Raw genomic sequence first — 26519 nt, 5'->3', positions numbered from 1 at the left:
ACGTGGAAGTTGACTTTGTCCATGAAGACTGAGGCAAAAAAAGCATTGAGTACTTCAGCTTTTCGTGCATCATCTGTCACTAGGTTACCTCCCTCATCCAGTAACGGCCCCACACCTTCTCTGATAACCTGTTTATTGTTCATATGCCTGTAGAAACCCTTCTGGTTACTCTTCACATCCCTTGCCAGCTGCAGTTCCAATTGTGCTTTCGCTTTCCTGATTACTGCCTGGCATTCTCCAGCCATATGTTTATACTCCTCCTTGGTCAACTGTCCACGTTTCCATTTCTTGTATGCATCCTTTATGAATTTAAGCTGACTAAGGATTTCCCTGTTAAGCCAAGCTGGTTGCCTACCGTGTTTGCATTTCTTACTACGCAGTGGGATTGTTTTTGTTCCTGTGCCTTCAGTAAGACTTCTTTAAAATACTGCCAGTTCTCTTCAACTCTTTTCCCCTTCATCTTCGTTTCCCAAGGGATCCTGCTCATCTGTTCTCTCAGGGAGTCAAAGTCTGCTCTTCTGAAATTAAGGGTCTGTGTGTTACTGCTCACCTTTCCTACTTTTGTCCAGATCATGAAATCTACCATCTCATGGTTGCTGCAGCCCAGGTTCCCTCCCACTTCTATTTCTTCTGCTAGTTCTTCCCTGTTTGTGAGCAGCAGGTCAAGTTGCGCATGGCTCCTGGTTGGTTCCTTCAGCATTTGTACCAAGAAGTTATCCCCAGCATTCTCCAAAAACTTCCTGGATTGTCTGTGTGCTGCTGTATTGGTCTCCCAACAACTGTCAGGATGATTAAAGTCTCCTGTGAGAACCAGGGCCTGTGATTTGGAAGCTTCACTTAGCTGCCTGAAGAAAGCCTCATCTACCTCCTCTCCCTGATCTGGCGGCCTATAACAGACACCAACTACAATATCACCTCTGTCACGTCCACCTCTAAGCTTAACCCAAAGACACTCAACTGGATTTTCTCCTTCCTCATGCTGGAGTTCTGAGCAACCATACTGCTCCCTCACATAGAGCACAACTCCTCCTCCTTTCTCTGCATCTGTCCTTCCTAAACAATTTATAACCTTCCACGACCGTGCTCCAGTTATGCGAATCGTCCCACCAAGTCTCTGTTATGCCAAGCACCTCATACTTGTGTGACTGTGCCAGGGCCTCTAATTCTTCCTGTTTGTTCCCCAGGCTTCTGGCATTAGTGTACAAGCATCCTAGAGAAGGCGCCGATTGCCTCACTTTCTCCTCCTCACCCAGGAAACCCACTTGATTGTTCCCTCCTCCTTCCCCAGTTACCTCAGGGCTTGTGTCACCTTCCACCGACAAACCTTTTTTAAAGCCCTGCTCACTAGGTTTGCAAGCCTGCCCGCAAAGATGCTCTTTCCTCTTTTAGTGAGGTGGATCCTGGAATAATCACTTCTCTGGATCTACTGGCAATGCTCCTCTTGATGCAACCTAATATGCCATTAGCCTTCTTGGTTACAACGGCACACTGTTGACTCATGTCCAGCTTCTCGTACACTACAGCTCCCAGGTCCTTTGCTGCAGAACTACTACTGAGCCAGTCGGACCCCAGCCTGTAACAATGCTTGGGATTGTTCAGGCCCAAGTGCAGGACTCTGCACTTGTCCGTATTGAACCTCATCACATTTCTTGCAGCCCAGTCTTCCAATTTGTCTAAGTCACTCTGGACCCTGTCTCTACCCTCCAGCATATCTACCTCTCCCTCCTAGCTTAGTGTCATCCGCAAACTTGCTGAGGGTGCAGTCCAACCCCTCTTCCAGGTAACTGATAGATAAATTAAACAGAACAGGACCCAGAACCGAGCCTTGGGGCACTCCACTAGAAACCGACCGTCATCCCGACATCGACCAGCTGGGCCTGACCTTCTGTCCATCTTACCATCCATTTATCCAATCCATATTCCTTAAACTTGCTGACAAGGATATTGTGGGAGACCCTATCAAAAGCTTTGCTAAAGTCAAGATAAATCACATCCATTGATTTTTTCCCCTATCCACAGAGCACGTCCTCTGCTCCACTCAGCAAGTCCAACTGAGGCAGGTCCCTCAGGGAGACATGTACTGTCTCTGGGAGCAACACACCTCCTCTGCCAGACTGCAGGCATCTGTGGTGACCCCAGCCAGCACTGGCGCACGCAGGTGTTCGTGAGTTGGCTGGAACACAGTGAAGGAAATCCTTGGCTATCACAGAGAAAAGGAAGTTGCAGCAGAGTCCGACCTGGTCAGCACAGAACCTACAGCTCAGTCCCAGCTCAGACGTGCACCACCCACACCACCCCCCAGTCCTCTGTTCCTCAGCTGTGGAGATGCAGCTCAGCCACCCTGCCATGGGGGGAGTCCATATCTCTCTAGGTCTTTGCTTGCTACGTATCCATGTCTGGTGAACTGGATTTGCCACTGTCTTAAGAGCTCCACTGATGTAGGACCTAAAGCCCCACTTGGTAACGATGCAGCATATAGAGGGAACTGAGGCATGCTCAGGCTTCATAAAACTATCACAAAAAGCCCTGGCACTGTGCAGCTGGGGAGCATGCTGGGCGCCCAAGGGCAGGGGTCCCCAGTGGGATCAGGGAATGGGGTAGGGGCTCCATTGTGGGAACTCAGAGGCAGGCCACTAGCAGGGGTTGGAGTAGTGGGGTGGGGCAGAACAGAGCTGGTGGCTGCTTGCAGACATCCCTCCTCTGTCAGCATCCAGGAATACCGGCTGTCAGGCTGGCTGGCGCAGCAGGAGGACATCCACCGCATTGTGCTGTACCAGACTGACTGCACACTGACCCCCTGGACCGTGCGCTGCATACGCCAGGCTGACTGCATCCTCATCGTTGGGCTGGGGGACCAGGAGCCAGCCCTGGGCAAGGTGAGGTTGAGGCCATGTATACCAGGCTTGGGGGAACGCTGCACCCGAGCTCATGAGGGCGGCCAGCATAGTCTGCAGTGTTGTACGTGCCTGTGGAGTGCAGCCTGAGAGAGAGATTTGGGTCACGGGAGCTGGACGCATGCACGCAAGCTGTTTTAATGTGGCCTAGTGTGACTGTCTACAGCTCATGCAGGGCCCTGTCCTGGGAAGCAGGGACTCGGAACAAGACATGAGAACTGTGGCAGACGATCAGCTAACGTGAGCTCCCAGCATGACGCTGGCTAGAAGGGATAATGCATCCCTGGGCTGTGGAAGCAGGGGAGTCTCCGGTAGCGGGAGGGAGGTTTAATATCTCTCTGGCACTAGTGCAGTTGCAGCTGGAGTCCTGTGTCCAGCTCTGCTGCCTGCAACTCGGGAAAGGTCAGTGAAGAGTCATGAGAATAGCGAAAGGGTTAGAAACCTGCCTTTGAGTCAGACTCCTGGGGCTCTACCTAGTTAGCATAACAGAGCACTGAGAGATGACTAGTTCCCAATTCCTGCTTGGGCAACCTATTTGATACGGGGCTCATCAGTCTAGCAGAGGAAGGTGTAACACACTCCAATGGCTGGGAGCCAAAGCAAAAGCCCTGGTGTGGATACAGAAATGTACATCTGCATCCAATCCATGAACTGCAGAAATTGTCCATAGATGTTGGCCTCCATGAAGGAGGTAACTGCAGATACCTGGGGATATGCAGGGCTCTGCTACCAGCTCCATACATCGTCATGAGGCAGCGATGCAGGGCTCTGCGAAGTCCTCGCTATCCAACTGCCCCCAAGACCTACTGTCTCCCACCCTCCCTCCCACCGCAGCCCTGCTGTCTCCCAGTCCCACTCCAGGCAGGGAGGCGACAATCGTGGGCCCTTGTCTGCAGTGCTGTGTGGGGCTGGGAGAGTCCTGTGCAGCCATGGTAGCTTTCATGCACACCGATCGGGCTGGGACAAGCAGCTGCAACAACTGCTGTCCTTTCAGCACTGCTGGTGCCACCCACTAGTTGAAAGAACAACCACCCCCATTTCAAATGGGTACTTGGCTCACTGCTCCAGCCAAGCACACTGAGACCCACAGCTCCCAAAGGACCCAGCAGGCCAGCACCAGCACCACATCTTACAGTCTGCTGCTGTGGGATTGAGAGCTGAGCGGGAGCCTGAGGCTGGGGCAGTCACCACTGCCTGTGGGTGTTGCAGAGCCCTGTGTAGAGACATCTGTATCAGCACCTGAGCCACAAACTAGGAAATGGCCCATGGTCAGGATAGCCACATCCCTGGACAGAAAGCAGATCACTGCATCTTTGCCTGGTTCTGTGTGAAGCTAGACAAGGTGTGACCTCCAAAGTGGAGACAAGGCCGGGAGTGATGAACCATTGGGTTCTCCATCACTCGCCATTTTCAATTCAAGATGGGCTGTTGCCTAAAACTATAGGGCTCAGCCAGGGGCATTGTACCTCTGAGGTCATGCGGAGGTCTTTCTTGGAAGGAACGTCCACTCCACTAGGCATGTGCCTTGTTTTATAACATTGGCAGCGTGAGCACTCAACTAAAATGTCATTCAGACAGTGACTCGCTCATGCTGCTCTGTGTATTTCACACTGCAGCGTAAGCGCAGCATTTCTGTTCTAACTGACTTTTCAGTCTATGGTAAAAACAAGAGTTGGCCCTTTGTCAGGAGTAGTGGCTGTGACATCTGTATTCTGGTGTCTGATTTGTAAGCAAATAAGTATTAAGTGAGGTGGTGGGTGGGATACACCTGACAAATCAGACTTCTAGTGGAGCAAGCAGTCTGGAAAGGTTTGGAGCCACTGGTCTAAGAGATCTGCTTCAGGAAGCCTTGGGGGCAGCGCTCTGACTGGCGTCGGGCAGTGGGTCAGACTCCCTCTCAGTGGTGCCTTCTGATCTGGGAATCTGACCACCTTCCAAGTCCCCTTCTGCTGCTTCCCTGTGCATGCCATAGGAACCCCACAGGAGCTCATCCCAAGAGAATTGGCCTGGGGCAGCTCATGCTGGGGGTGGGGGCAATTGTGTACTGCAGGGCCCCGTGTATGTTGTGTGGAGGGTCGGGAGGGCATGGGTGCATTGGGCTGGCACTATGTGTGCTGTCCTGGGGGTTGGGGATCGTTCCAGTGGGAACTGCTGTTCTGTCCCTGCAGCTGGAGCAGATGTTGGAGAACACAGCTGTACGTGCCCTGAAGCAGCTGATTCTTCTGCACCGTGAGGATGGGCCCAGCCCCTCCCGCACCGTTGAGTGGCTCAACATGCGTAGCTGGTGCTCAGGACACTTGCACATCAAGTGCCCACGTCGCGTCTTCTCCCGCCGGAGCCCCAACAAACTGGTACTGCCCCTCTCGGCCCCAGGGCCCTTTGGGCTGGTGCAACATGGTGGCACTTGGCCAAGCTGTCTGTGCCAAGGAAGGCAAGAACCCATGGGGGTGGGCACAGAGCTGCGGTCTCAGAACAGACCCCAGGCTAATCTGGTCCCTTTGGTGCCTCTGCCGCCCTCCCAGGTATTAGCCTGGGGCACAGCCTGATGCCAGCCTGGCTTAGGTCTGTGATGGCATCAGATCTCTTCTGGGTGGGGGTTGTAGAGTCAGGGTGTCCCCTGTTGTAAGGAGGTTTGTGGGTGCTGCGTGTGGACAGAGGGTACTGGGGGGAGAGTGAGGGTGGGAGTGCATTTGCTGTATGGGCGTGGCAGCCTGTCTTACTCTCACTCCTGGCCCTGCAGAGGGAGATGTATGCAAAGGTCTTTGAGAAGGACGCCGACCGGCACAGTGACTTCTCACGTTTGGCACGGGTCCTGACTGGCAACAGCATTGCCCTGGTGCTGGGAGGAGGAGGGGCCAGGTAGGGGCTCGTGCTTAGCTGGGGCTCTGCATTCCTGGGACACTTATCTGAACCTTGAGGCAATCCAGCACCCAGTGGGTGCAGTGGGCATCTCCAGCTCCAGCATTACAGTGAGACAAGCATGGGAATAGAACCCAGGAGTCCTGGCTCCCAGCCCCATGTCCCTGCTGGTATATGAATGCTGCCTCACAGGAAGAGCCATGGAAGGGGAGCTGGGAAAGTGCCCTGCTGCCCATCAGCTGGCAGGGAGCCCCATCACAGGTGGCATGGCAGCTGCATGCCAGGTGACAGGGTGCTGGGCCATGGGATGGCCCTGGGACAGGTTCCTCGCCATTGGGCTCTGACCTCTTCCTTCTCCCACAGGGGCTGCTCCCATGTCGGGGTGATCAAGGCCATGGAGGAAGCTGGGATCCCCATTGACCTGATTGGGGGCACATCCATTGGCTCCTTCATCGGGGCTCTCTACGCGGAGGAGCGCAGCGCCGTGCGCACCAAACAGCGTGCCCGCGAGTGGGCCAAGGTGAGGGTGAGGCCTGCTGGGAGGTGTGCTGTGGGGCAGGATCAGACTGGGGAGGAGCAGGACAACTCCCCAAATCAGTCCCTGCCAGAGCTGCCTCTCAGCAATCCAGCCTTCTCCACAGCTGCGGGCAGTCAGGCCCAGGGCTGCAGTGGGATCCGGCCCCCACCACCAGCAAGTGCAGTACAGAAGTCCCAGCATGCACTGGGGCCTAATCAACATGTCTGGGGGGCCTGTAGAACCTCCAGACTCTCTCTGCTGCAGGCAGCTCTGCAAGTTTGATGGCAAACCTGCAGGCTGTGGGGGTTCTCCTGCCTGTGGCCCTGGGCCTCCTGCCTGACTCGGAGCAGAGCGCCCCGGTATGGCACTGTAGTGCCTGCATCAGGCTGTGGGGCTGGGCGCAGCAGGGGGTTCCAGTGGAAACTACAGCCTCCCAGCATCTCCAGTACCAACCCATGCTGCTAGCTGGGAATGGGTGATGGTAAATGGGGTCCAAGTAAGGGCTTGTGTTGGGGCACTGTCTTGCTTCAGGGCCACATGATTCAGGCTCGCTGCTGTGCCTTCAGCATTCCTCCCTCCTTGTCCCCATGAGCCTGGGCTCAGAGAGCCGCCTGTGCTGGGCCATCCCCACTCTCCTGGTGACCCCTCGCCTTCCTCCTGCAGAGTGTGAACTCAGTGTTCAAGACCGTTCTGGACCTCACCTACCCCATCACCTCCATGTTCTCTGGCTCAGCCTTCAACACCAGCATCAACAAGGTCTTTCAGGACAAGCAGATTGAGGTAGATGTGTCCAGGAAGCCAAGTGGGGGTCCCAATGCAGAACCCTTCAAGAAGCCACTTGCTGTGCAGCCTGCAGTGCTGCTGCCTGCTGGCAGCTGTGTTCCCTGGAGCCAGGCTTGTCCAGGGCCTGTGGTGCTTTGCACAGCCCTGCAGCAGCATCCTAGGCTGAAAGGGGGTCTCTGATTAGTCCCTTGTGCCCCAACAGGATCTGTGGTTGCCCTACTTCAACGTGACAACAGACATCACAGCCTCAGCCATGCGAGTGCACAAGGACGGTAAGTGCCGGTGCCCGTAGTATGTCCCAGGCTACACCAGGTGTACAGTGCTCTGGCTTGTGGGGCCTGAGTCCTCAGCATTTCACTTGTTTGAGGGCCCAGGGCCAAAGGTATCTGCCTGCCCTGCCTCACCTCCCCAAGCAGCGTGGGAGGTGAGCGCCTGGACATTCGCTGAGGGTAGCTGGCTTGCCCCCGTTCGTGCTGGTCCTCTCCAAAGAGCCCTGGGGGGTGTGTGTGTGTGTGTGTGTGTGTGTGTTCATTGGAAGGGTCTGTGTGGCTGTGCCCGGCCTGGACGCAGCGGAGCTGCCCATTTGGGCAGTCAGGTGCTGAGCCAATGTCTGTGAAGAAGGATGCAGGTCATTGCCTGTTCTGAAGAGTGGTCCTGACCCCAGGAAGCAGTGCTGACACCCTGCACCCACCCCCCATTCATTGGCATGGGCCACTCAGCTGTGCTAAGCCATCCACTAACACAGCGAAGGCTTAAGCTGGGCAGGGCTGTCTCTCCTTGTGAGTCTCATACAGAGCAATGGGCTGAAATGAAGGAGACACCACTCGCCTGTCTGCCCCCCACCTTTAGGAGAGAGCCATGGCAGAAGCTGCTGGTGGTGGCACAGAGAGCATAAAGCAGAGGCAGAACCAGGTCCTGGGCCAGCCTCTCCCACAGCAGCTTTCCCAGGGACTGGGGCACACCTGTAGGGAGCACTCAGCCTGAGATGACTGTGGCCAAACACCAGGACCAGGGGGCTTCCCCCACCCATAGCTGTGCCCCAGGTAGCAGAAGCTGCTGGTTCCCCTTAATCGCTTGGTTTCCGGACCTGGAATTTGTAAGCAGACAGATACCATCCTATCCTCCTGGGCACAGCCAGGACCACAGGGCAGCAATGGCTAGCCTAGGCCTGCAGAAACCAGGCCCAAGAGTAGCTGGCATTGCTCTGGGATCCATAGTAAGTCCCCCCTTACCCTGCCCATGGGGATACCTAGCATAGCTGTGTGTACATAGGGACTGCCCCACACTCTGGTGTCCCCTGGGTAACTGTGTGGCTCCTCCCCCATTCCTTGCTTGTAACACTTCTGCTACTCACTAACCTCAGTAACACCGGCACACCTGACTGTGTGGGGAGAACACAAGGTGGGGCTCTGGGACTCACTAACCCAGCTGCACCCTGACCCCATGGCTGAGCTGAGCAGCCCTACTGTTGTCTGATGCGCCCAGTGAGACCTGTTAGCAGTGGGGGCTGCTCTGAGTCAGGAGGAACTGGAGCAGCTTTCTGTCTTTGCACTCAGGTGGGGTGCGTGTGGTGGGAGAGGGCTGTGCAGAGAAGGGGCAGTGAGGTGGTGGGTGGGGGCTCCTGGAGGGTGGTGGGGGGAGTGGGGGAGGATTTCTACGATAGGGCTGAGTGGACAAGGGACACCCCTGGGCCCTTGCATGCAGGTGGGTGTGGCCAGGGGGCTCACAGAGGAGGTAGGCAGGGGTGCTGCTGGTCCAAACTGTCTGCCCTTGGTCTTGTGCCTTGTCTGTCAAAGGTGCCTGATCTCACCTGGGACATTGGTCCGTCCTGAGCATCAGTAACTGCTTGGCTGTCACTCTGCCTGCTTGTGTGTCCTCACGCCAACTAACACCCACTCACCCCTAACTCACTGCGCCTAGGGGATGGGGCAGGGCTGGCTCTGCTGTGTGTCTGTGCATGTGTGTGTGTGTTCTGGCTGGGGAGATGCCAGGGGAGGCCTCCTCCCTACTAGGACTCTGCTGTCCTACCCTGGATCTCCAGCTGGTGTCCACAGGCAACAGCTAAAGCCCTTCTCCTGTAGCCCGTGGAATAGGGTCTCTGCCTCCTGCAGTGACTGGGGACTCCCTGCGGAACCATCTCAGCATGAACCTCCTAGCCTGGCCCATCCTGCCTGGGCCCCTGGGCTCACTCTACTCCCTCTTTGACCAAGGCTGTTGGAGGGCTGTTTAGTTGCTGGATCAACAGGGTCTGGGCAGGCTCCAGTCCTAGCCCCTCGCCTGGGGTCTTTTTGGCCTATTCTTGGGGTGCGTCTGTCTAGCCTCTCCAGAGCAGTGTCTATGCAGTCCCCCACCAGCCCCAGCGCTCAGTGTTTACCTAGACTCAGATCCCACAGTAACCTGAACGCTTGCTCCCAAACGCCTCCAGAATGCTGAGCAGCTGGGCCCCTCTTCCAAGCCTGCAGACTAGGTGTAGTGTAGAGCACAGCCACATGCCCAGCTGCCACCAGGGCACTTTACTTAAGCCTGAGAAACACACGCTGAGGGGACAGGTCCTATAGAAAGCACCACTCCCTGAGCACAGGGCCTCAGGGGCAGGGCCCCTCTCCAAATCTGGCTCCCTTAGCAGCTTCTTCCACTTGAGTTGTTGAAAAACCGCACACATGTGCATGCCTCTCCCAGGCTGCATCCAGCCCCTGCCAGCAGCCTCCACAGATGATGAGAGTCCTCAAGCAACCCCTCCCCCGAGGACCCGGTTCTGTGGGGGACGGGAGGTGTTTGAGTGTTTGTAATCTAGTGGCAGCCTTACAGGCAGTGAAGAGCCCCATCCACCCTGGAGGCTGAGGCAGAGCCCCTGACGGCCACCTGGATTCATAGGCTGCCCAGCCCAATTCCCTGGCTGGCACAGCTTTGGGCCAAGGCTTGGCGCTGCCCCATGCCAGGGAGAGCCAAAGGTGTACTGGGGCAGGTTGAACAGCTAGGCCTAGTTGTCAGTGCCGCCACTAAGGCGGGGATGGGTTTCTGGGTGTGTCACAGTGGTCCATCCATGTTTTAGGCTAGGGAAGCCTGTGTGAGACTCCACCACATTCCCACCTCCAGCCCAGCTCCTAGCACAGACTGCCCTGGGTCTGCGCTGGTGCCCTCTCCCTGCCAGGCTGGGCACACCTCCTAGCACCAGCGTTCCCTGTGAGCTGAGCGTTTGGGAGGCTGCCCAGCAGAGTCAGGGGCTGCCCAGCTGATTGGCAGAGAGCCCACAGCTGGCAGCACGTGTTTGTATTGGTGGCGCACATGAGAAAATCTATTCCACCCTGAATGGAAAAGATTATAGGGAACACTGCCCAGCACCCCTGCTCCAGCAGGCACCTAGAGTGCTGGAGCTTCGTCATGATGTCGTTTCCTGTCTTCTCTGCATCTGTGCTGTCCCCGTCCCCTGTGACTGTCTCCTCTCCCTCCAGCAGGCACTGTGTGGCGCTACGTCAGAGCCAGTGCATCTTACCCCCCCTACCTGCCTCCTCTCTGCGACCCCAAGGACAGCCACTTGCTTGTGGACGGCTGCTATGTTAATAATGTCCCAGGTCAGCATCATGCGCTGTTCGGGCCCTGGGCCACGGAGACGACCTATGTGGCTTGGAAGGGAGAACCAGGCTGGGTCAGGGTGGCAAATGGCTACATCCCCTGCCCAGCACTGACTGCCCTGAATTGGGCTGCAGCCACTGCCTCATTCCATGCCACAGCTCGTTTTCCTTGGCCAGGGCTAGTTCTGACAGGCCTGAGGGCACAGGCTGGATCTCAGTGCCCCATCCAGATGTGTGCAACTCAAGCTCGGAAATCTGCACCTCGTGAGGGCAGCGCTAGGAGCCTTGGCCACTAGGCCAGGTGCCTGGTCCTTCCTGAGGCCTTTGGGATTCAGTCCAAGGTACCACCTGGGCCAGAGCACCAGGCAGGGATGGGCTTCAAGCCCCAGCCTGAGCTCTCAGCAGGCTGGCTAGTTTCTCTGGTGCCAAGGGCCATGCCTGTCACCGCGTTGTGCAGATTCCCCGGCCAGGGCCAGGGCCAGGGCCAGGGGTACCCTTCCTCCCCCAGGGGCTCAAGGCCTGCAAGCGGCCGTCTCCTGACTGCATCTGTTCCTGCTGGTTAGGCTCGCTGTGGCGGTATGTGCGAGCGAGCATGACCCTTTCCGGGTACCTGCCGCCACTCTGTGACCCCAAGGATGGCAACTTACTGATGGATGGTGGCTACATCAACAACCTGCCAGGCAAGTACCTGCTGCTGATGGAGACGCTGCTCACAGCCCACCAAGCAGGCCACTGGGGGAGGCATCTCTGCTTTCCTTTCCCTGTTGCCTGGCTCTGTCCTGGTACACATCTCCATTGCCACCCCTGCTGGTCTCTCTGCAGCACTAGAGCCCTCTCCACAGCTGAGCTTCAGCCTCTTGTCCTACTGTGTTGGTGGAGGAATGTTATTGCTAAAACCAGCAACTCACCCACAGTGGGGATCCTGCACAGGGAAGGGATCCTTACCTCCCATCCATCCTCCGTGGGGCTGGTGGTTCATCTTGGCCTAGGGCCTGCGGGGGAGGCTCATATTATGGGCGAGCAGCTCTTCTTGCTGTCTGCTTCTCCTGGCAACCCAACTGGGGAATGGCCTGGGGGGATGGGATGTCCCTTGTCTCTGTCTTCCCCCGGGAGCCAGCTCAAGAGCTGGGCATTACAGAGCCACAGGGCAGGGCCCAGCATGGCTGAGGACTTTTTAACCTGAAGCCTGGATCCTAGAAGAAGCCCAGGCCTCTCCCTGCTGGAATCGCAACCAGCCCCATACCCAAGGAGATGTGGAGCTTTTCCAGGGCCCAGGCTCTGGCCCCACAGCCTCCCAAGTTGGGACTGTGGGAGTCTCATGTTGGAGACTCTGGAGTTGGAACAAATCACCTCAGGTCCCAAGGAACCAGGTTCCCCTTGCAGCTGTGTGGAGTCATGCTGAGCTGCATCCCGTGCCTGTGACTCTTGCTGCAGCCATGTGGGATTGAGGTGGGTCAGCAGCCCCATGGAAGAGCAGGGGCTGGCTGCATGGAACGCAGCACTGGCCCTGTTGCTGATGTCCTGAGTCAGGTGGATTCCATGTGTGGTTCCAATCACTAGAGGCAGGAGCTGGGCTGAGTGAGGGCTTGTCAGGTCCTGAGTTGTCTCTGTCTCCTTTCAGCCCTGGCAAAGAGGGGCCTTGGCTGGTCTCCACATGCAGGGAAATGGCTTCTCTGGGCCAGGAGGTTCCTTGTAGCCAGAAAGTGGCCCCAGTCTTCTTCCCATGGGTGCAGCAGCATGTTCCCCTGTCCTGATTTCCCAGCTGCCTGCCCTCCAGCCAGAGTTCAGCATGGAGCAGTCCTCCTGCGTGCCCTCCAGGGCTCTATCTCTGTTCTCTCAGGGTTACCCTACTACTGCCACCATCCACTTGTATTTAGATTCTTGGGGTGCCCCCAATGCTATGCGAGCTAAACCCCAGGCCTCCTTCTGCAAGTGTGAGTTCCACAGCTCAAGAATTCAGGCTCCAGCCCCCGGCTCCTCAGCAAAGCTCCCCAGTGAGTCTAGCCCAGGGTGGGCCTGTGAGATACTCACCCGTTTGGCAGCCATGTAGCCAGCAGGGACTGGCAATGACACAACACTGCCCGTTCAGACCAAACCCTGCTCAGTAGTCACCTGGGCTTCAGGCCAGAGCTCGGAGCTTGTGTTAGCAGCAGCTTCTGCGCCGCAGCTCTGCAGCAGCTGTCTTCCCCTCACCTGCACACCTAGGGCTGCTTCTTGCTCCCTGTCTTTAACTGTCGTGGGCCAGTCATTGTGTCTGCAAGGCAACTTTGTCCGTGTGGGGCTGGTTCCCCATAGTCATTCAAACCAGCCCAGACTTGCCTGACACCCACACCCCATTTCTCATTTTCCTGTCCCTGAAGAAAAATTAACCCCTTCACACCCAGGGGTGGCATTACACCATGGGGAACTGAGTCACTTTCCAAAACGTTACAAAATCTCCCAGGGAAGCCTTCTGCCCCTGCAGTTCAGCTGCTGGTTGGCCTTGCCATGGGACCCAGCCAGGGTCCTGGGCAATGGGTTCTGCTGCTAGTTACCTCACTACTTCCAGGAAGCCTGACAGGAGGGGACTTGGCACACCCACTGGCAGTCATGGACTTGGCTCAAGCTTGGGACAGGAGAGAGAGCTCAGTGGTTTGAGCATTGGCCTGCTAAATCCAGGGTAGTGAGCTCAGTCCCTGAGGAGGCCATGTAGGGGTCTGGGGCAAATTAAAATATCTGTGAGAGATGGTGCTTGGTCCTTCCACGAGGGAAGGGGACAGGAGCTGATTACCTCTCAAGGTCCCTTCCAGCCCCATGAGACGTGTATTTCCATGTATTATGTTTATATTTCAGTGGGTCTTTGACAGACAGCTGTGAACATGCTGCTCCCTTGAGCTGCAGGGAGCGCTCCGTAGTGCTGCCATGGGCTGTCCCTATCAAAGCTGGAAGGTCTGAATTCAGCTTGGAGCTGTCCCACTGCAGCCTTTTTGGCCAGGGATCATTGCCTGGGATGAGTTGCTGGTTCCTAGCACCCTCTGAATATACCATGGAGGGGGAACTCCCAGGCAGGGCTGAGCCAGCAAAGGGAGGCTGGGTAAGCTGGACCCACCTTTCACATACAGTAGGGCTGGGGAAGATTTGGCTATGATGGACCCTTGCTGAGAAGCTTCCTGCCTGGGCAGTGCTAGTGGAAAGGTGCCCCTGTTGCTGCAGAGCCACCTGCACCTACCCCAGCTGCTCTCATTCCGCGCACGCCTCCCACACAAATGGGGATGAGGGGAGAAAAGCTGTTGCTGCAAACCTGGCTTTGCTCCCCACTTCCTGCTTGTGACTGAGGCTCCGCCCTGCTCCCCTGCTGTGATTGCACACGGCCCTGGGGTGGGGAGCTTCCCTATTGGCAACAGGCAGGAGCCCGGGGCACGGCTATACCGGTGTCTGCCTGGGGCTGCCAGGTTGCGCCCCTGATGCGAACTCTCTGACACTAGCGGATATCGCCCGGAACATGGGGGCCAAGACGGTGGTGGCCATTGACGTGGGCAGCCAAGATGAGACCGACCTCTGCAACTATGGCGACAGCCTCTCTGGCTGGTGGCTGCTTTGGAAGCGCCTCAATCCCTGGGCCCAGAAGGTCAAGGTGAGCCCTGCTTGAGAGTCCTATCCAAGAGAGAACCTGCCCCGTCTCTTCTGCTGCTTCCAGCCACCCCGCCCTGGCCACTTGGGCTGCACCTGACCTGTGCTACAGGCTGGGGGGTGATGGCAAGGTGCACATCCCCTCCCCACTGCCAGGGCAAGGGCCATTTGCCTCCTATCCCACTGCCATCTTCTCTGCTGCCGCCCTCCCTTTGCCCCCTTCCCTAAGGACAGTAATAGTTCCAGGTGCTGGGAGAGTCCTTTCCGGCTCAGTCTCTGCTGTGCCCAGAGCACAAGCCCCTGGGTAAGCATGTAACCCTGCCTTGGCAGCCTGGTGCCTTCCTTCAGGCTGGCTGGGCACAGTCACTTCTGATGCCCCACTAACAGCTGCTGGGCTCCAGCTCTGGCCAATCAGCTGGACAGAGCCAGCAGTGGGGTGGAAATCAGACATGCAGGGAGTAGGAGGGACTGTCCCTGTAGCCCCCTGCCCAAGATGCCATGCCCCCTGCTGTACCAGGGACTGCTGATCCATTTCCCCCCCACACACAGGTGCCCGACATGGCGGAAATCCAGTCACGTCTGGCCTATGTGTCCTGTGTGCGGCAGCTGGAGGTGGTAAAGTCAAGCTCCTACTGTGAGTACATTCGCCCGCCCATCGACCGCTTCAAAACCATGGACTTCGGCAAGTTTGATGAGATCTACGTGAGTCCAGACAGCCTGGGCCATGGGCTACGTTTGGCTGGGGGCGGGGAGGGTGGGAGGCCTCATTCAGAGAGTATCGGGGGGGTAGCCGTGTTAGTCTGGATCTGTAGCAGCAACGAAGGGTCCTGTGGCACCTTATAGACTAACAGAAGAGTTTTGAGCATAAGCTTTCGTGAGCACAGACTCACTCCGTCAGATGCTGGTCATTCTGAGAGGAGTGTCTGTGCTCAGCTGGCAGTGGGGAGGATGGGACACTCCAGTGTAGGCTGGGCATTGCGCTCGGCCAGGAGTGAAGAAGGTGAGAGGCCCTGATATGGGCAGTGGGCTGTGCCTGGGTGGGGGAGGGAGAGGCCTTGCTTGGGGGGATGGGTTGGAAATCTGGGGGCCACCCTTGTGGGGAGCAGCTCTCCAGCTGCATGGGAGTGCCCAGGGCAAAAGGAGGTGAGAGGAGCAGTGAGCACAGCCTGGCCTCTCCACAGCTGGCTGGGCCCCAAGTGGGCCTCTCACCCTGCTCATCCCTCTCGCACAGGACGTGGGCTATCAGCACGGCAAGGTGGTGTTCAGCGGCTGGTGCCGCGGTGACGTCATTGAGAAGATGGTGAGGGACCGGCGCTCAGCTGATTTCTATGAGAGCAAGCGCATGGATGTGAGTGAGGAGGCAGCAGTGGGGCAGGGGCAGGAGTGGGCAGCTGCAGCCTTGTCACGCTCCAACCACTGTGGTGCCAGGCTGATGCTCTTACAGAGTCCTGCCTGTGGTAGCTTTTGTAGCACAGGGCCAGTGCCTGGGGTAGCAATCAGCTCAGCCCAGGCACCCCAAGTGGTTGGGCTGGGGACTCCAGGAGGGGATTGGCAGGAAAGAGTCCTCCCGTGTCAGTGAGGCTCTGATCCCTTTGTCCCTGGACTCAGAGCCATCTCCATGGGGCAAAAGCCTGAGACAGGAAATGACTTAACTCCAACCACAGTGCCCCCACGCCTCATCCTCAACCCCTGGAGCCCTCCCGAGCTGCCCATTCTGCAGATCAGCTACATGGCACTGCCTCCCGGTGTCCCAAACCCACAGGGCTGCCTGGCTGGAGAATCACTAGCCTGGCTCTTGCCCTCAGGTGCTGACAAGCCCCAGCGCAGGGTTCACTGACCTGGCCGAGATCGTGTCTCGCATCGAGCCAGCCAAGAGCTACCTGTCAGACAGCTATGGTGATGGTGAGTGGGACAAGGGGGGAGATGTGGGGCTGGGGGACTAGCACTTGGATATGGAAGGTCGGGGGGCTGTGGGTTGGGATTAAGAAGGGCCAGGAGCAGCTGCCAGCCCCATATATGCTCCTGTCCCAGGTGAGGAGTCTGACTACCTGACAGAGTACGAGGAGGAAGGACTGGACCCCACACGGGGAGAGGAGGAGCTGTTAGCACCAGCTGAGTGGACTCACGCTGAGGTATTTGTAAGCTCTGGGGCTGGGATGTGCTGGGCCCAGCTGCCTCTCACTGCCCCACACCTTCTCCAATAGGCTGTGTCTGTGCCACTGCTCTGGCAGCTGTGAGGGGCACTGGGAACAGGGGTGAGCCTGGACTCCCTAGCCCCTGCTGGGACCATGCTCCCCTACCCTGCCTCTGTGGGGCAGGCTCCCCAGGTGCCCTCCACACTTCCTCACTCCTCAGGGGAGGGGTGTCCCATTCTCATGCTCCATGCCAGCTCCTGGGCTTCCCTTCCTAAGGGGGTGGGCAATGCCAGCCTGAGCCTTGGGGTGGAGCCAGAAATCAAAGGGTGGGAAATGGACCTTCCCCTCTTGAGTAGGGGGATCAGTCCCACCACCCACTGAGACACAGGGCTCATTTGGACCAGCTGTTGCCCTCCAAGACCCTGGTGTACCTGGGGGCAAGTGGGCTGCTGGGTATGGTGCTTGTCTTTACACAGCGCTCACTAAACTGGCTGACACAGTCTCCTGGGCCCCAGAGGTCTCACACTCAGGGTGGGGGGGGGAGGCGGCTCTGGCCTGAGCTCACACTGAGCTTGGATCCTGCTGGTCCTTCCTGGTCCTGAGTTTGCTGGCGTGGGGCCAAAGCTTGGTCTGGGCCGTCATGTTGTGTCTCATCCCTCCAGGATGAAGAAAAGAGCTTACGGCACCGCACCTCCCTCTCCCAGGAGCCCTCCCCACCCTAGCAGTGAGCCCAGCTGCCTGCTCCTGGACTGAGCTGGATGGAGCCTGCAGGCTCAGGGCTGATGCTTGGAGACTGCAGCCTGAGAGTGGCTGGAGCAGCGGAGCCCATCCTGTGCTGCTGCAGGGCTCTACTCGGTTAAGGGCCAAGGGCTGTACTGGGGCCAGCAGCCCTTCTACATCTTCCAGTACGCACTGGCACCTGGTTCAGGCTCACCTCAGTGGCAGCGACTGGGCCCAGCCCCCTGCACTGGCCAGTACTGGGGCTAGGTCAGCCCTGCTGCAGTTCCAAGGGGGGGGCCCTCAGCTACCTGCTGCAGGTCTATGCAGCTCACCCGAAGGCCCTGTGTTACCCCCTGCACAGCAGGGCACTGTGCAACAGGCACTGCTGGTAGTAGGTGAGGGAGGATTACCCCATCCCCCATACTCTTGGGGGCCCAGTACCTTCCTTCCTGCTCCCTTGAGTCTTCTGCTTCCCCCTGCCTTCAGCCCAGGGTGTGGCTGGCAGGTAGGGCCTACACCGTCCTGGGAGCTGCTGTGTGACCCCCTTGGGTTGGCAGGGAGGGTGCCTGAGGGGTACTCCCCCCCATTGCTGCTGGGAGCCATGTCCATCGACCTCTTTCATGCAACTGCTTCCCCTCCCCAACTTTGTCCTACTATTTCAACAGAGCCCATGGGACTCATGGCTGTGCCCAGTACTCAGGCTCATGGGGCAGTAGGCCCTATCCTGCCCTGCCCTAGCCCCAGCCCTGATGTGGCTGGCCTCCAGGGAGAGCTGGGGACCCAGGGCCAGGGGCTGGGTTCTCAGAGTGGTGGGTGCTTTAAGCCACAGCCTTGATCCCTTGCTTCTTGGCTGTGTAGTTCAGCCAGGCTGCTCTGTCCAGGGCAACACCTTTCCCCACGAAAGCAAAGCCTGAGGTCTCCCAGACACTGGGTTCCCCCTATTCCTGGGTTGTTTGCACATCCCCCCCCCCCCCCCCGTCACTGTAACAGAGCACTGTCCCCCTGCTCTTCGCAGGTGCAGCCAGGGTGGGGGCAAAATAATGCTAGCTGCTACTTATTTTTGCTAAGTTGTTGCTGAGGTGTGGAAGCTCTCAGCAGGGGGATTCTGTTTATTTTTTTATTTAAAAGAAATCTGCTTGTGGCTGCTTTGCTGGGGCAGAATAAAACTTCTACAGGCTGGGGATGATAGTCACTCTCAGCCAGCTCGCTGGTCAGTCCCCAGGCTCTCTGTTGCCCCCGGCTCGGACCCCCATCCCCCAGGAAAGAGCATGGGACTATTGCAAATGGGGTGCCGCTCACACCCTAGTCAGACTCTGGTTGGAGAAAGCCCAGTGAGAGGCACAGCCGCCTCTGCTCTGGGCAGCCTGCAGGGCTAGCTTGTCTTCACCCAGTGCCATGGGTACCATGCACTGTTTCTTTCCTCTGGGGGGCTCTAGCACAGAGAAAGCCAGCATTGGACCTGGCCCTGCAGTTCAGTGCAGGGGAGATGCGAGGTGGGAGGAGTTTCCAACTCCAGCCTCCATGCCGGGTCTTGTGCTGGTCTGTTCCTAGTAGCTCTACACTATGTGGGACTCCCTTTTCCCCGTAGCCCCCCAGCTGCAGCTCTACAGGGCTCTGCACCCTGGCTCCAGCAGCTGGGAAGGTGAATCTGTCCCTTTTCCAGCACTGCAGCTACTGCCAGCCAGGGACCCCCAGGGCTGCATTCCCAGCAAAGTCCTGGGAGCTGCTCGACTTTGGCCCTGGAACCAGCCCTAACTGCAGGAAGCCCTGGCCTGGGACCTGCTGCCCCTCAGGGGGTGCACATCAGCACAGACTCTTCCAGGCCTGCTGGAAGCTGTTCTGGAGCAGCCCTACACTTCCCGGCAGAGGAAATGCACTTCCTGTTCAGGCCATGTTTACAATTGCAGGAGGCAGCTGATGCTGGCTGGTCTCGCAACACAGCATTGTTCAGAGCTGGAGGCCAGAGAAGCTGGGACAGAAGAGGGAGCACAGGTGGGGACCCCAAAGTGAGCAGAAACAGCCAGCTCTGGTGCTAAGAGGCTGACACCCCGCTAAGAGGAGGGGCAGCTGGCCCAAGTGACTGGTGGCACCAACACATGTTCACACATAGCAGTGGCCCTGAAGCCCCCTGAGAGACATGTCTCCAAAATGGAGCTGGGTGCCCAAGTGAAGCCACGTAACTTCAGGTGCCTGTGCACAGCTGACGTTTCCCCTTGGGGGGCATTTGGTGTGGCTCATGCCACAAGAGCCAGCAGCCCCCACTGCAGATGTGCTGCAGGGCCCTGGAGACTGTCACAGGTTTATTTTCAATTTGTAACAAAACATTTTAAAAAATGCATGAGATGCTGCTCCCCCAGCCCATCCTGCCCCCTGCCCTTCCCCTGTGTCCCATGGGCCTGCATTGAGTGCTGGTGGCCTCTGCTTCTGTTCCCCCTGAAGCTGCAGGGCAGGTTTTGGCTTGTCTGGGCCCCAGGGCAGGGCCATGGTGCTGGAACAGCAGCCCTGGAAGCACCAGCCACAAAAGGGAAGAAAAGGGAGGCTCAGGTACTGCCTGGGCACAGCTCCCATTTCCCAAATCCATCCCTGAGTAGGGCCTCATCCTACAGGAAGGTCTGTCCCATGTCTGCCTGCAGCAACTTCACTCACACTCAGTACCTGGATGGGCAACACAGGCCCTCCCATTCCTGGGCCTTGCACCAGTGTGGACTCCAGGCAGGACTGGACCAGGCCAGTACCATCACAGCCTGGGTGTATGGGCATCTCCAGCTGCCTGGGAGTGTCACTGAGCGGCATGCACCCGCTGGTGCAGCAGGAGGTTGGAGCTGCGGGTGTAGCTGCGTCCACACTCCCCGCAGCGGAAGGGGCGCTCCCCTGCATGGGACCGCTGGTGGCGGAGCAGGGCTGAGCGGTGCCGGAAGCAGCGCCTGCAGTGGGGGCACTCGTGAGGTTTCTCGCCCGTGTGCCGCCGGCAGTGCTCTACCAGGCTGGCCAGCTGTGCAAAATGACAGCCACACTGGGCGCAGGGGTAGGGGCGCTCCCCGCTGTGCGTGCGCTGGTGTGCAGCCAGAGCTGAGCGGTGCCCAAAGGCCTGGCCACACTGGCTGCAGCAGAAGGGCTGCTCCCCACTGTGCGTGCGCCCGTGCTCCCGCAGGTGTGCCAGCTGGGCAAAGCACCGCCCGCACTCAGTACAGGCATGGGGTCGGATGCCTGTGTGGCCCCGCTGGTGCCGCAGGAGGTTGGCCCGGTTGGCAAAGGCTCGTCCGCAGTCAGGGCAGGCATGAGGGCGCTGGCCAGCATGGGCACTCTGCTGGTGTTGGCGCAGGTAGGAGCTCTGCCTGTAGCTGCGCCCGCACTCCCCACAGCGGTAGGGGCGCTCCCCCGTGTGCACCAGCTGATGCCGCAGCAGCGTGGCACTCAGGGCAAAGGCTTTGCCACAGACTGGGCAGGGGAAGGGCCGTTCGCCAGTGTGTGCCAGCTGGTGTCGGAGCAGGTGCGCTCGCTGGCGGAAGCGGCGGGGGCAGTCAGGGCAGGCATGGGGGCGTTCGGCACTGTGGGTCTGCAGGTGTCGTGCCAGCGTGGAGCGCAGTCCAAAGCTCTTGCCGCAGTGAGCACAGGTGTGGGGGCGCTGGCTGGTGTGGGCACCCTGCCGGTGCTGTGCCAGGTGGGCACTCTGCCGGAAGCTCTGCCCGCACTCTCCGCAGCGGTAGGGACGCTCACCAGTGTGCACACGCTGATGCACAAGCAGTGCTGTGCTGCCGGTGAAGGCTTTGCCGCATGCCAGGCAGGGGAAGGGGCGCTCGCCCGTGTGCACCCTCTGGTGCGTGGCCAGCGCTGTACGGTCACAAAAGCCTTTGCTGCAGGTGGTGCAGACATAGGGCCGCTCGCTCGCGTGCAGGAGCTGGTGCCTTGTCAGTGTGGCACTTTGCCGGAAGCTCTTCCCACACTCGCTGCATTTAAAGGGCCACCTGCCTGGGGGGTCTGTGCGCCGGGCTGGCTCTGCATCAATGCCACAGCTTGGCACAGCCGCCTCCACCCTGGCACTGCCTCCTGGCGCAGCCTCCTCCATCCCTGCAGGTGGGTCTTTGTGCCACACTCCCCTCACCAGCTCCACCCCCGTGCTGGGGCTGGCCCTGAAGGGTGCTGCATCCTCTGTCCCAGCCACGCTTGCCTGCCTCTCACCTGGAGGAACAAATGGGCCATCAGGGAGCAGCAGTTCCCACAGAAGGCCAACTAAGACTGGGACCCAAACCATGGCAGTGAGAGCTGGAGACACCACCCATGTGGCCCATACCTTCCTGGAGCTGGTTCTCCAGCTGGGACTGCAGAAGGCAGTCACATCCCATGCAGCTTTTTCAGGCTGCTGCAGACTCAGGCTGGCATCAGCCCTGCCCAGCTCACATTCACAAGCCTTCTGCTGCTGCTACATAGGCTGGGAGATATGACTTGCTTTTCCAGGGACAGCCAAGATGTGGTTTGGGGGGCCTATCACAGGCCTGAACTGCTGCTGCCTTCTCCCAGCCCTGAGAGGATGCTAGAGCAGAGTGAGCTGCTGGCAGGATAGATACAGAGGGGCACAGGTCAGGGAAAGGGGTGTGTGACCACCCCTGAGAGGAGCTGGGCCAGGAAGGCTCACTGGGGCTGGGGACGGAAGAGGGTGTTGGGGAGGTCCCAACTATGCCCAGCCCTCTCAGCTGCACTCATTTATCCCTCATCTGTTTGGGAGCCCCTCTGGCTCCCATCGTCCTCACCTTTGCTGAGATCTGGGACTTGCAGCTCCATCTACTCTCAGGACTCAGAACAGAGCAAACGGGACCCAGGTAAATACCTGTTCAGCATGTCTCTCATCTGCCACTCTGGGCTGGCATGGACGGGACTGCCAAGAACGCTCCTGGAGGCACAGGAGGGTCAGTTCAGACACAGGATCTAACACAGGTATAAAAGTTCCCTTCCAGCTTCAGACTTGAACCAAACTGGCTCTGTGCAGCATCAGGACCAAGGTTCTGGACAGGACTCTCCTGGTTAATGCCACTCTGTGCGCAGGGAACTAACTATGCAATGGAGCAAGCCAGGAAAGCACCAGTTACTTCCGCTCAGCCCTATCAGGGATCACACCGTATGGGGCAGCCAGCCACAAGGGATTGCTGGGGATTCCTGCACTTTCCAGAGCAGACTGCATGCCCAGGCTCTGCAGAGGAAACAGACCAGGCCTCCCCAAAAAGCCCCAAACCAGCTGCACAAACCTATGCCTCAGGGCTCTACAGGGAACAACTGTTTCACTCTGCGCAGGCACCCACTGGGAAACATTTGGCAGCATCACCCCTACCCAACTCAAGCCTGGGAGAAAGCATCTCACACTGAGAAGGAAACCCCTGACCCACAGCACACCTGGGGACTTTGGACTGATACCCTCACTGCTGGGACAGCACTCCAACTCCTTGGCACAAGGAGCATCTCTGTTCTGTGCTTGTGCAGGGCACCCCACAGCCCATTCTCCGATGGGCTCTGAGTGCTATCACTGTCCAAAGAGCAAGTGTCAGCTGGGCTGCTATTGCCAACAGCACCCCTCCCCCATCATAACATCATAGGACTAGAAGGGGCCTTCCAAAGTCATTAGACCAGTCGCCGGCACTGATGGCAGGACTGGCCATCATCCCGGACAGGTGTCTCTCTAACCTGCTCTGAAAAATCTCCAGTGATGGAGATTCCACAACACCCCTCAGGCAATTTATTCCAGTCTTTAACCAACCTGACAGTTGGGAAGTTTTGCCTAACATCCAACCTAAACATCCCTTGCTGAAGTTGAACCCCATTGCTCCTTGACCTGTCAGAGATTAAGGAGAACAACTTATCTCCCTCAAAACCAGCATATTCTCTTCTTCAGACTAAACAAACCCTCAATTTCCCCCCATAGCTCATGTTTTCTAGACCTTTAATCATTTCTGTTGCTGTTCTCTGGACTTTCTCCAATTTATCCACATCTTTCCTGAAATGTGGCACCCAAAACTGGACACAATACCTCAGTTGAGACCTTATCAGAGAAGAAAATAGCAGAAAAATTACTGTTGTGTCTTGATTACAACACTCCTACTACTACATCCCAGAATTATGCTTGCTTTTTTTCCCCCATGGTGTTGCACTGTCAACTCCTATTTAACTTGCGATCCCCTATGACCCGTAGATCCCTTTCCAAACTATTCCTTTTCCAGCCATTTCCCAGTTTTATGCATGCTACCAATTGTTTCTTTCTAAGTGGAGTACTTTGCATTTGTCCATATTGAATTTCTTCGTAGTTACTTTAGAGCAGAGGTCTGCAACCAAAACAGCAAGAAGAGCCATTTTTTCAAATTCGGTTACAAAATCAGTACTTCAAGAGCCACAATGTATGTGAATACAAGACAGTCCTTAATAAATAACGTCAAACCGTACTTTTTGTCACCCCTGTTTTAAGAACAGCCGCACACAATTATTTGTACCAGTTAGGAAGCTTAAGTTACTTTCAACCCTGTATTGGAGAGCAAATGTGCACAAGGAAAATGCTGTGCCTGAGGATGCGCTCTTAAGCATGAGGGAGCAATGTTTGTATCAACCCTCCACGTCCGCCCCCACCCAAGGGTTAACCCACCTCACCTGCCGAGCTCCTCCAGCTGCCCATACTGCCCCAACCTGCCCACTGAACCCATATCTTACTTGCCCACCTGCTGCTCCCCCCTCGCACGGACTCTGGGTCTCCCTACCCTCCTCATGCCCCAACTTCTCAGGCCAGAAAGTGCTTGCACCTTTCCCAGCTGCTCCATGCAACAGCACCAGCACTGGACTCACCAGGTCCTGGGGCTGGGTGGGGAGCTGGGCCGGTCCTGAGGAAGCCTCTGAGATTGCACTGCAAGATGCAGCTCCAGGCTCTGGCAGCTGGCAGCAGAAACAGGGAGGGGCCACAGCTGTGAAGGGAGGAGAAGCTGGGGGGCACCATTTTGTCTGGGAGGATGCACCAGCCCCATGGGAGGAGGTGGGGAGAAGCTGTGCTCAGCTCCCAGGAGGCCTCCCCTGGCCTCTTCCTCCTTCTCAGCAGGGCTGCATGGCTCTAGCTGGGGCACACAGCCACCTGTCCCCCAGCTCTCCTGCTCATTTCCCCCACCTGCAGCGCAGACAGCTCCCTGCCATGCCACACTGAATAATGGACCGCAGTGTAATTGGTTTAACAGCCAGATCCCTCCTGCGGCTCTGAAACCAATTACATGGAGCTGCATTATTTCAGTGTGGCAGGGCAGGGAGCCACCAGAGGAAGCAGTGGTTGGAGCCGCAAGTGTCTCCTTAAAGAGCTGCAGGTTGCTGACCCCTGCTTTAGACTAGCTCTTGTTCTGATCATTTGCAACCCCTCCCAGCTTGGTAACATCCAAAGCTCTGTGAGTGTGCACTCTGTGGCAATGCCTCAATGAGGAGCCTCAAATTCAATCTACCTTAAGGCCAGTGGGCATCCTCTCTGGCAGGGCCCCAGAGAACAGGTGTCTCAGTGCACGCCCAGCATGGCCCTCAACTCTATCTGCTCCCTCTGGGTGATTTAAAACCCCTTGGAGGCCCCTATTGCCACCAGCAGCAGGGAAGTGGGGCTAGAGGAGCTTCTGGCTACTAGCTCCGTGCTGCTGCTGGCATGTCCCTGTGGCTGGGGGTGATGTGTACAGAGCCATTCGATCCATAGGGCAGCTTTGTGCGGCCATCCCACATCCCACACCCCACACTGTAGGGAGCCTTGTGACAGCTGCCCCAACTGTCCTATGGATGGAACAGTCCCCCATACTCAGGGCCTGGGGCAGACTGGGGGTGGCAGCAGGGGTTGGGACCCCAACACTCAACGTAATGGCTGGAGCCATGGGGAAGTGGAGCAATGCAGCAGCGTCTAACCCACTCCACAGCCACCTCCCAGACGAGCTCAGTTGCTGCACTTCCCTGCAACTCCTGCCACCATGGTGAGCATGGGGGATGGAATGCGCATCTCCTGCAATCCCCCACCAACTCCCTGGTAATTCACAAAGCCAGAAGCTTGGCTTGGGAGAAAGGTACAGACTCTCCCTCAAGGCTGCAGGGATTCATGTGCCAGCAGCTACATGCAGACTGGATTGTAGAACAGCTCGAGCTGCACACGGTCTGTGAGTTTGAGACCCCAGATCTAAATCATTAATGAAAACATTGAACAGAACCAGACCGAAACCAATCTCCGTGGGACCCCACTGGTGATGCCCTTCCAGCTTGAATGATCATACACTCTGGGAACGGTTTTCCATCCAGTTCTGCACCCACCTTACACCAGTTTCATCTAGGTTGTTGTGTGTTCCCCCTTGTTTATGAGAAAGTCACGCAGAATCAAAAGCCTCACTGAATATCAGACATACCACATCTACTGCTTCTGCCCACCCATAAGGCTTGTTACCCTGTCAAAGAAAGCTAGCAGGCTGGTTTGACACCTCCATGCTGACTGTTAATTACAAATAACACCAGGGAATGAACAACTGAACTGAGGGGGGGGCCTCTGTGTGCTCCCCCCTAAACGAACCCAGCCCAGCCCCAACCTGGACAGCTCAGACCACTTGGATCTGCAGACACCTCCCTGCAGTGATGTGAGCAAAGATACCTCAGACCTGGCCAAAGCCAGAATCAGTGACCACAGATGGGGCTTAGGGAGCCCCAGCTCCCCCCACTCATCTGAGCCCAGACAGTATAGAGAGGGAGAAAGTAGTTGAACACGAACTGAAACATGCCTTAGAGCAGAGCAAAAAACAAAAACTGCACCGAGCCTGGGAAGAAAGTGGCACCATGTTGCAGACCCCAAAGGCAGCAGGAGACACTGCACTTTGGTGACATCTGTGCAGATCATCCCACCAAGAGCTCACAGAGCTTAGCTGAGCTGAGCCCCTTACTGGCTTCAGCCCCATAGACACTGGTCACCCCTCCCCCACCCACATTCACCCTGAATAGACCCCACTCACCCCACACGAACACCAGTCACCCCCTGCTCACCTCTGCACAGACACCGGTCACCCCCACACACCCCCGAACAGACACCAGTCACCCGCGCCCATCCCCACACACCCCCACACAGACACTGGTCACCTCCTACTCACCTCCACACAAACACCAGTCCCTGCCTGCCCATCTCCACCCCCACCCCCACAGACACCGGTCACCTCCTACTCATCCTCGCACAGACACTGGTCACCCCCTACTCACCTCTGCACAAAAACCCGTCACCCCCTGCCCAACCCCGGTCACCCCCTGCCCACCCCCACACAGACACCGGTCACCCCCTGCCCACCCCCAAACACCCCCACACAGACACTGGTCACCCCCTACTCACCTCTGCACAAAAACCCGTCACCCCCTGCCCATCCCCGCACAGACACCGGTCACCCCCTGCCCACCCCCAAACACCCCCACACAG

The 26519-nt window shown here is 57.6% G+C and overlaps 2 protein-coding genes across 4 annotated transcripts in view; one reads left to right on the top strand and one right to left on the bottom strand.

Annotated features, from left to right (window-relative positions):
- Positions 1-18274, top strand: part of PNPLA6 (patatin like domain 6, lysophospholipase) — a 55097-nt gene extending 36823 nt beyond the window's left edge. For both annotated transcript variants that reach the window (XM_074980074.1, XM_074980073.1), the window contains exons 25-38: positions 2708-2876; positions 5063-5245; positions 5635-5753; positions 6117-6273; positions 6934-7050; positions 7256-7325; positions 10506-10625; positions 11189-11305; positions 14090-14238; positions 14784-14936; positions 15466-15582; positions 16040-16136; positions 16266-16366; positions 17032-18274. In XM_074980074.1, coding sequence (XP_074836175.1) covers positions 2708-2876; positions 5063-5245; positions 5635-5753; positions 6117-6273; positions 6934-7050; positions 7256-7325; positions 10506-10625; positions 11189-11305; positions 14090-14238; positions 14784-14936; positions 15466-15582; positions 16040-16136; positions 16266-16366; positions 17032-17091 — 1729 coding nt within the window. In that variant the 3' untranslated portion in view covers positions 17092-18274. The remainder of the gene's footprint in view (positions 1-2707; positions 2877-5062; positions 5246-5634; positions 5754-6116; positions 6274-6933; positions 7051-7255; positions 7326-10505; positions 10626-11188; positions 11306-14089; positions 14239-14783; positions 14937-15465; positions 15583-16039; positions 16137-16265; positions 16367-17031) is intronic.
- Positions 17516-24020, bottom strand: LOC142003282 (uncharacterized). Of its 2 annotated transcripts, XM_074980090.1 has the most exons (3): positions 23909-24020; positions 21838-21977; positions 17516-21268 (listed from the first exon to the last, which is right to left on the bottom strand). In XM_074980090.1, exons 2-3 carry the CDS (start codon positions 21866-21868, stop codon positions 19869-19871), a joined length of 1431 nt encoding a protein of 476 aa, XP_074836191.1. In that variant the 5' UTR covers positions 21869-21977; positions 23909-24020; the 3' UTR covers positions 17516-19868. The 2 variants fall into 2 exon arrangements, with proteins under 2 accessions (XP_074836191.1, XP_074836190.1); XM_074980089.1 differs by lacking the exon at positions 23909-24020 and having other exon boundaries at positions 21838-23513.
- Between the last annotated feature and the right edge of the window lie 2499 nt (positions 24021-26519).

Source organism: Carettochelys insculpta, chromosome 29 (genome assembly GCF_033958435.1).
Source record: "Carettochelys insculpta isolate YL-2023 chromosome 29, ASM3395843v1, whole genome shotgun sequence".
In the NCBI taxonomy this organism is placed as follows: Eukaryota; Metazoa; Chordata; order Testudines; family Carettochelyidae; genus Carettochelys; species Carettochelys insculpta.
The sequence above is the reverse complement of the archived record's forward strand: the minus strand, read 5'-3'. Positions and strand labels throughout refer to the sequence as shown.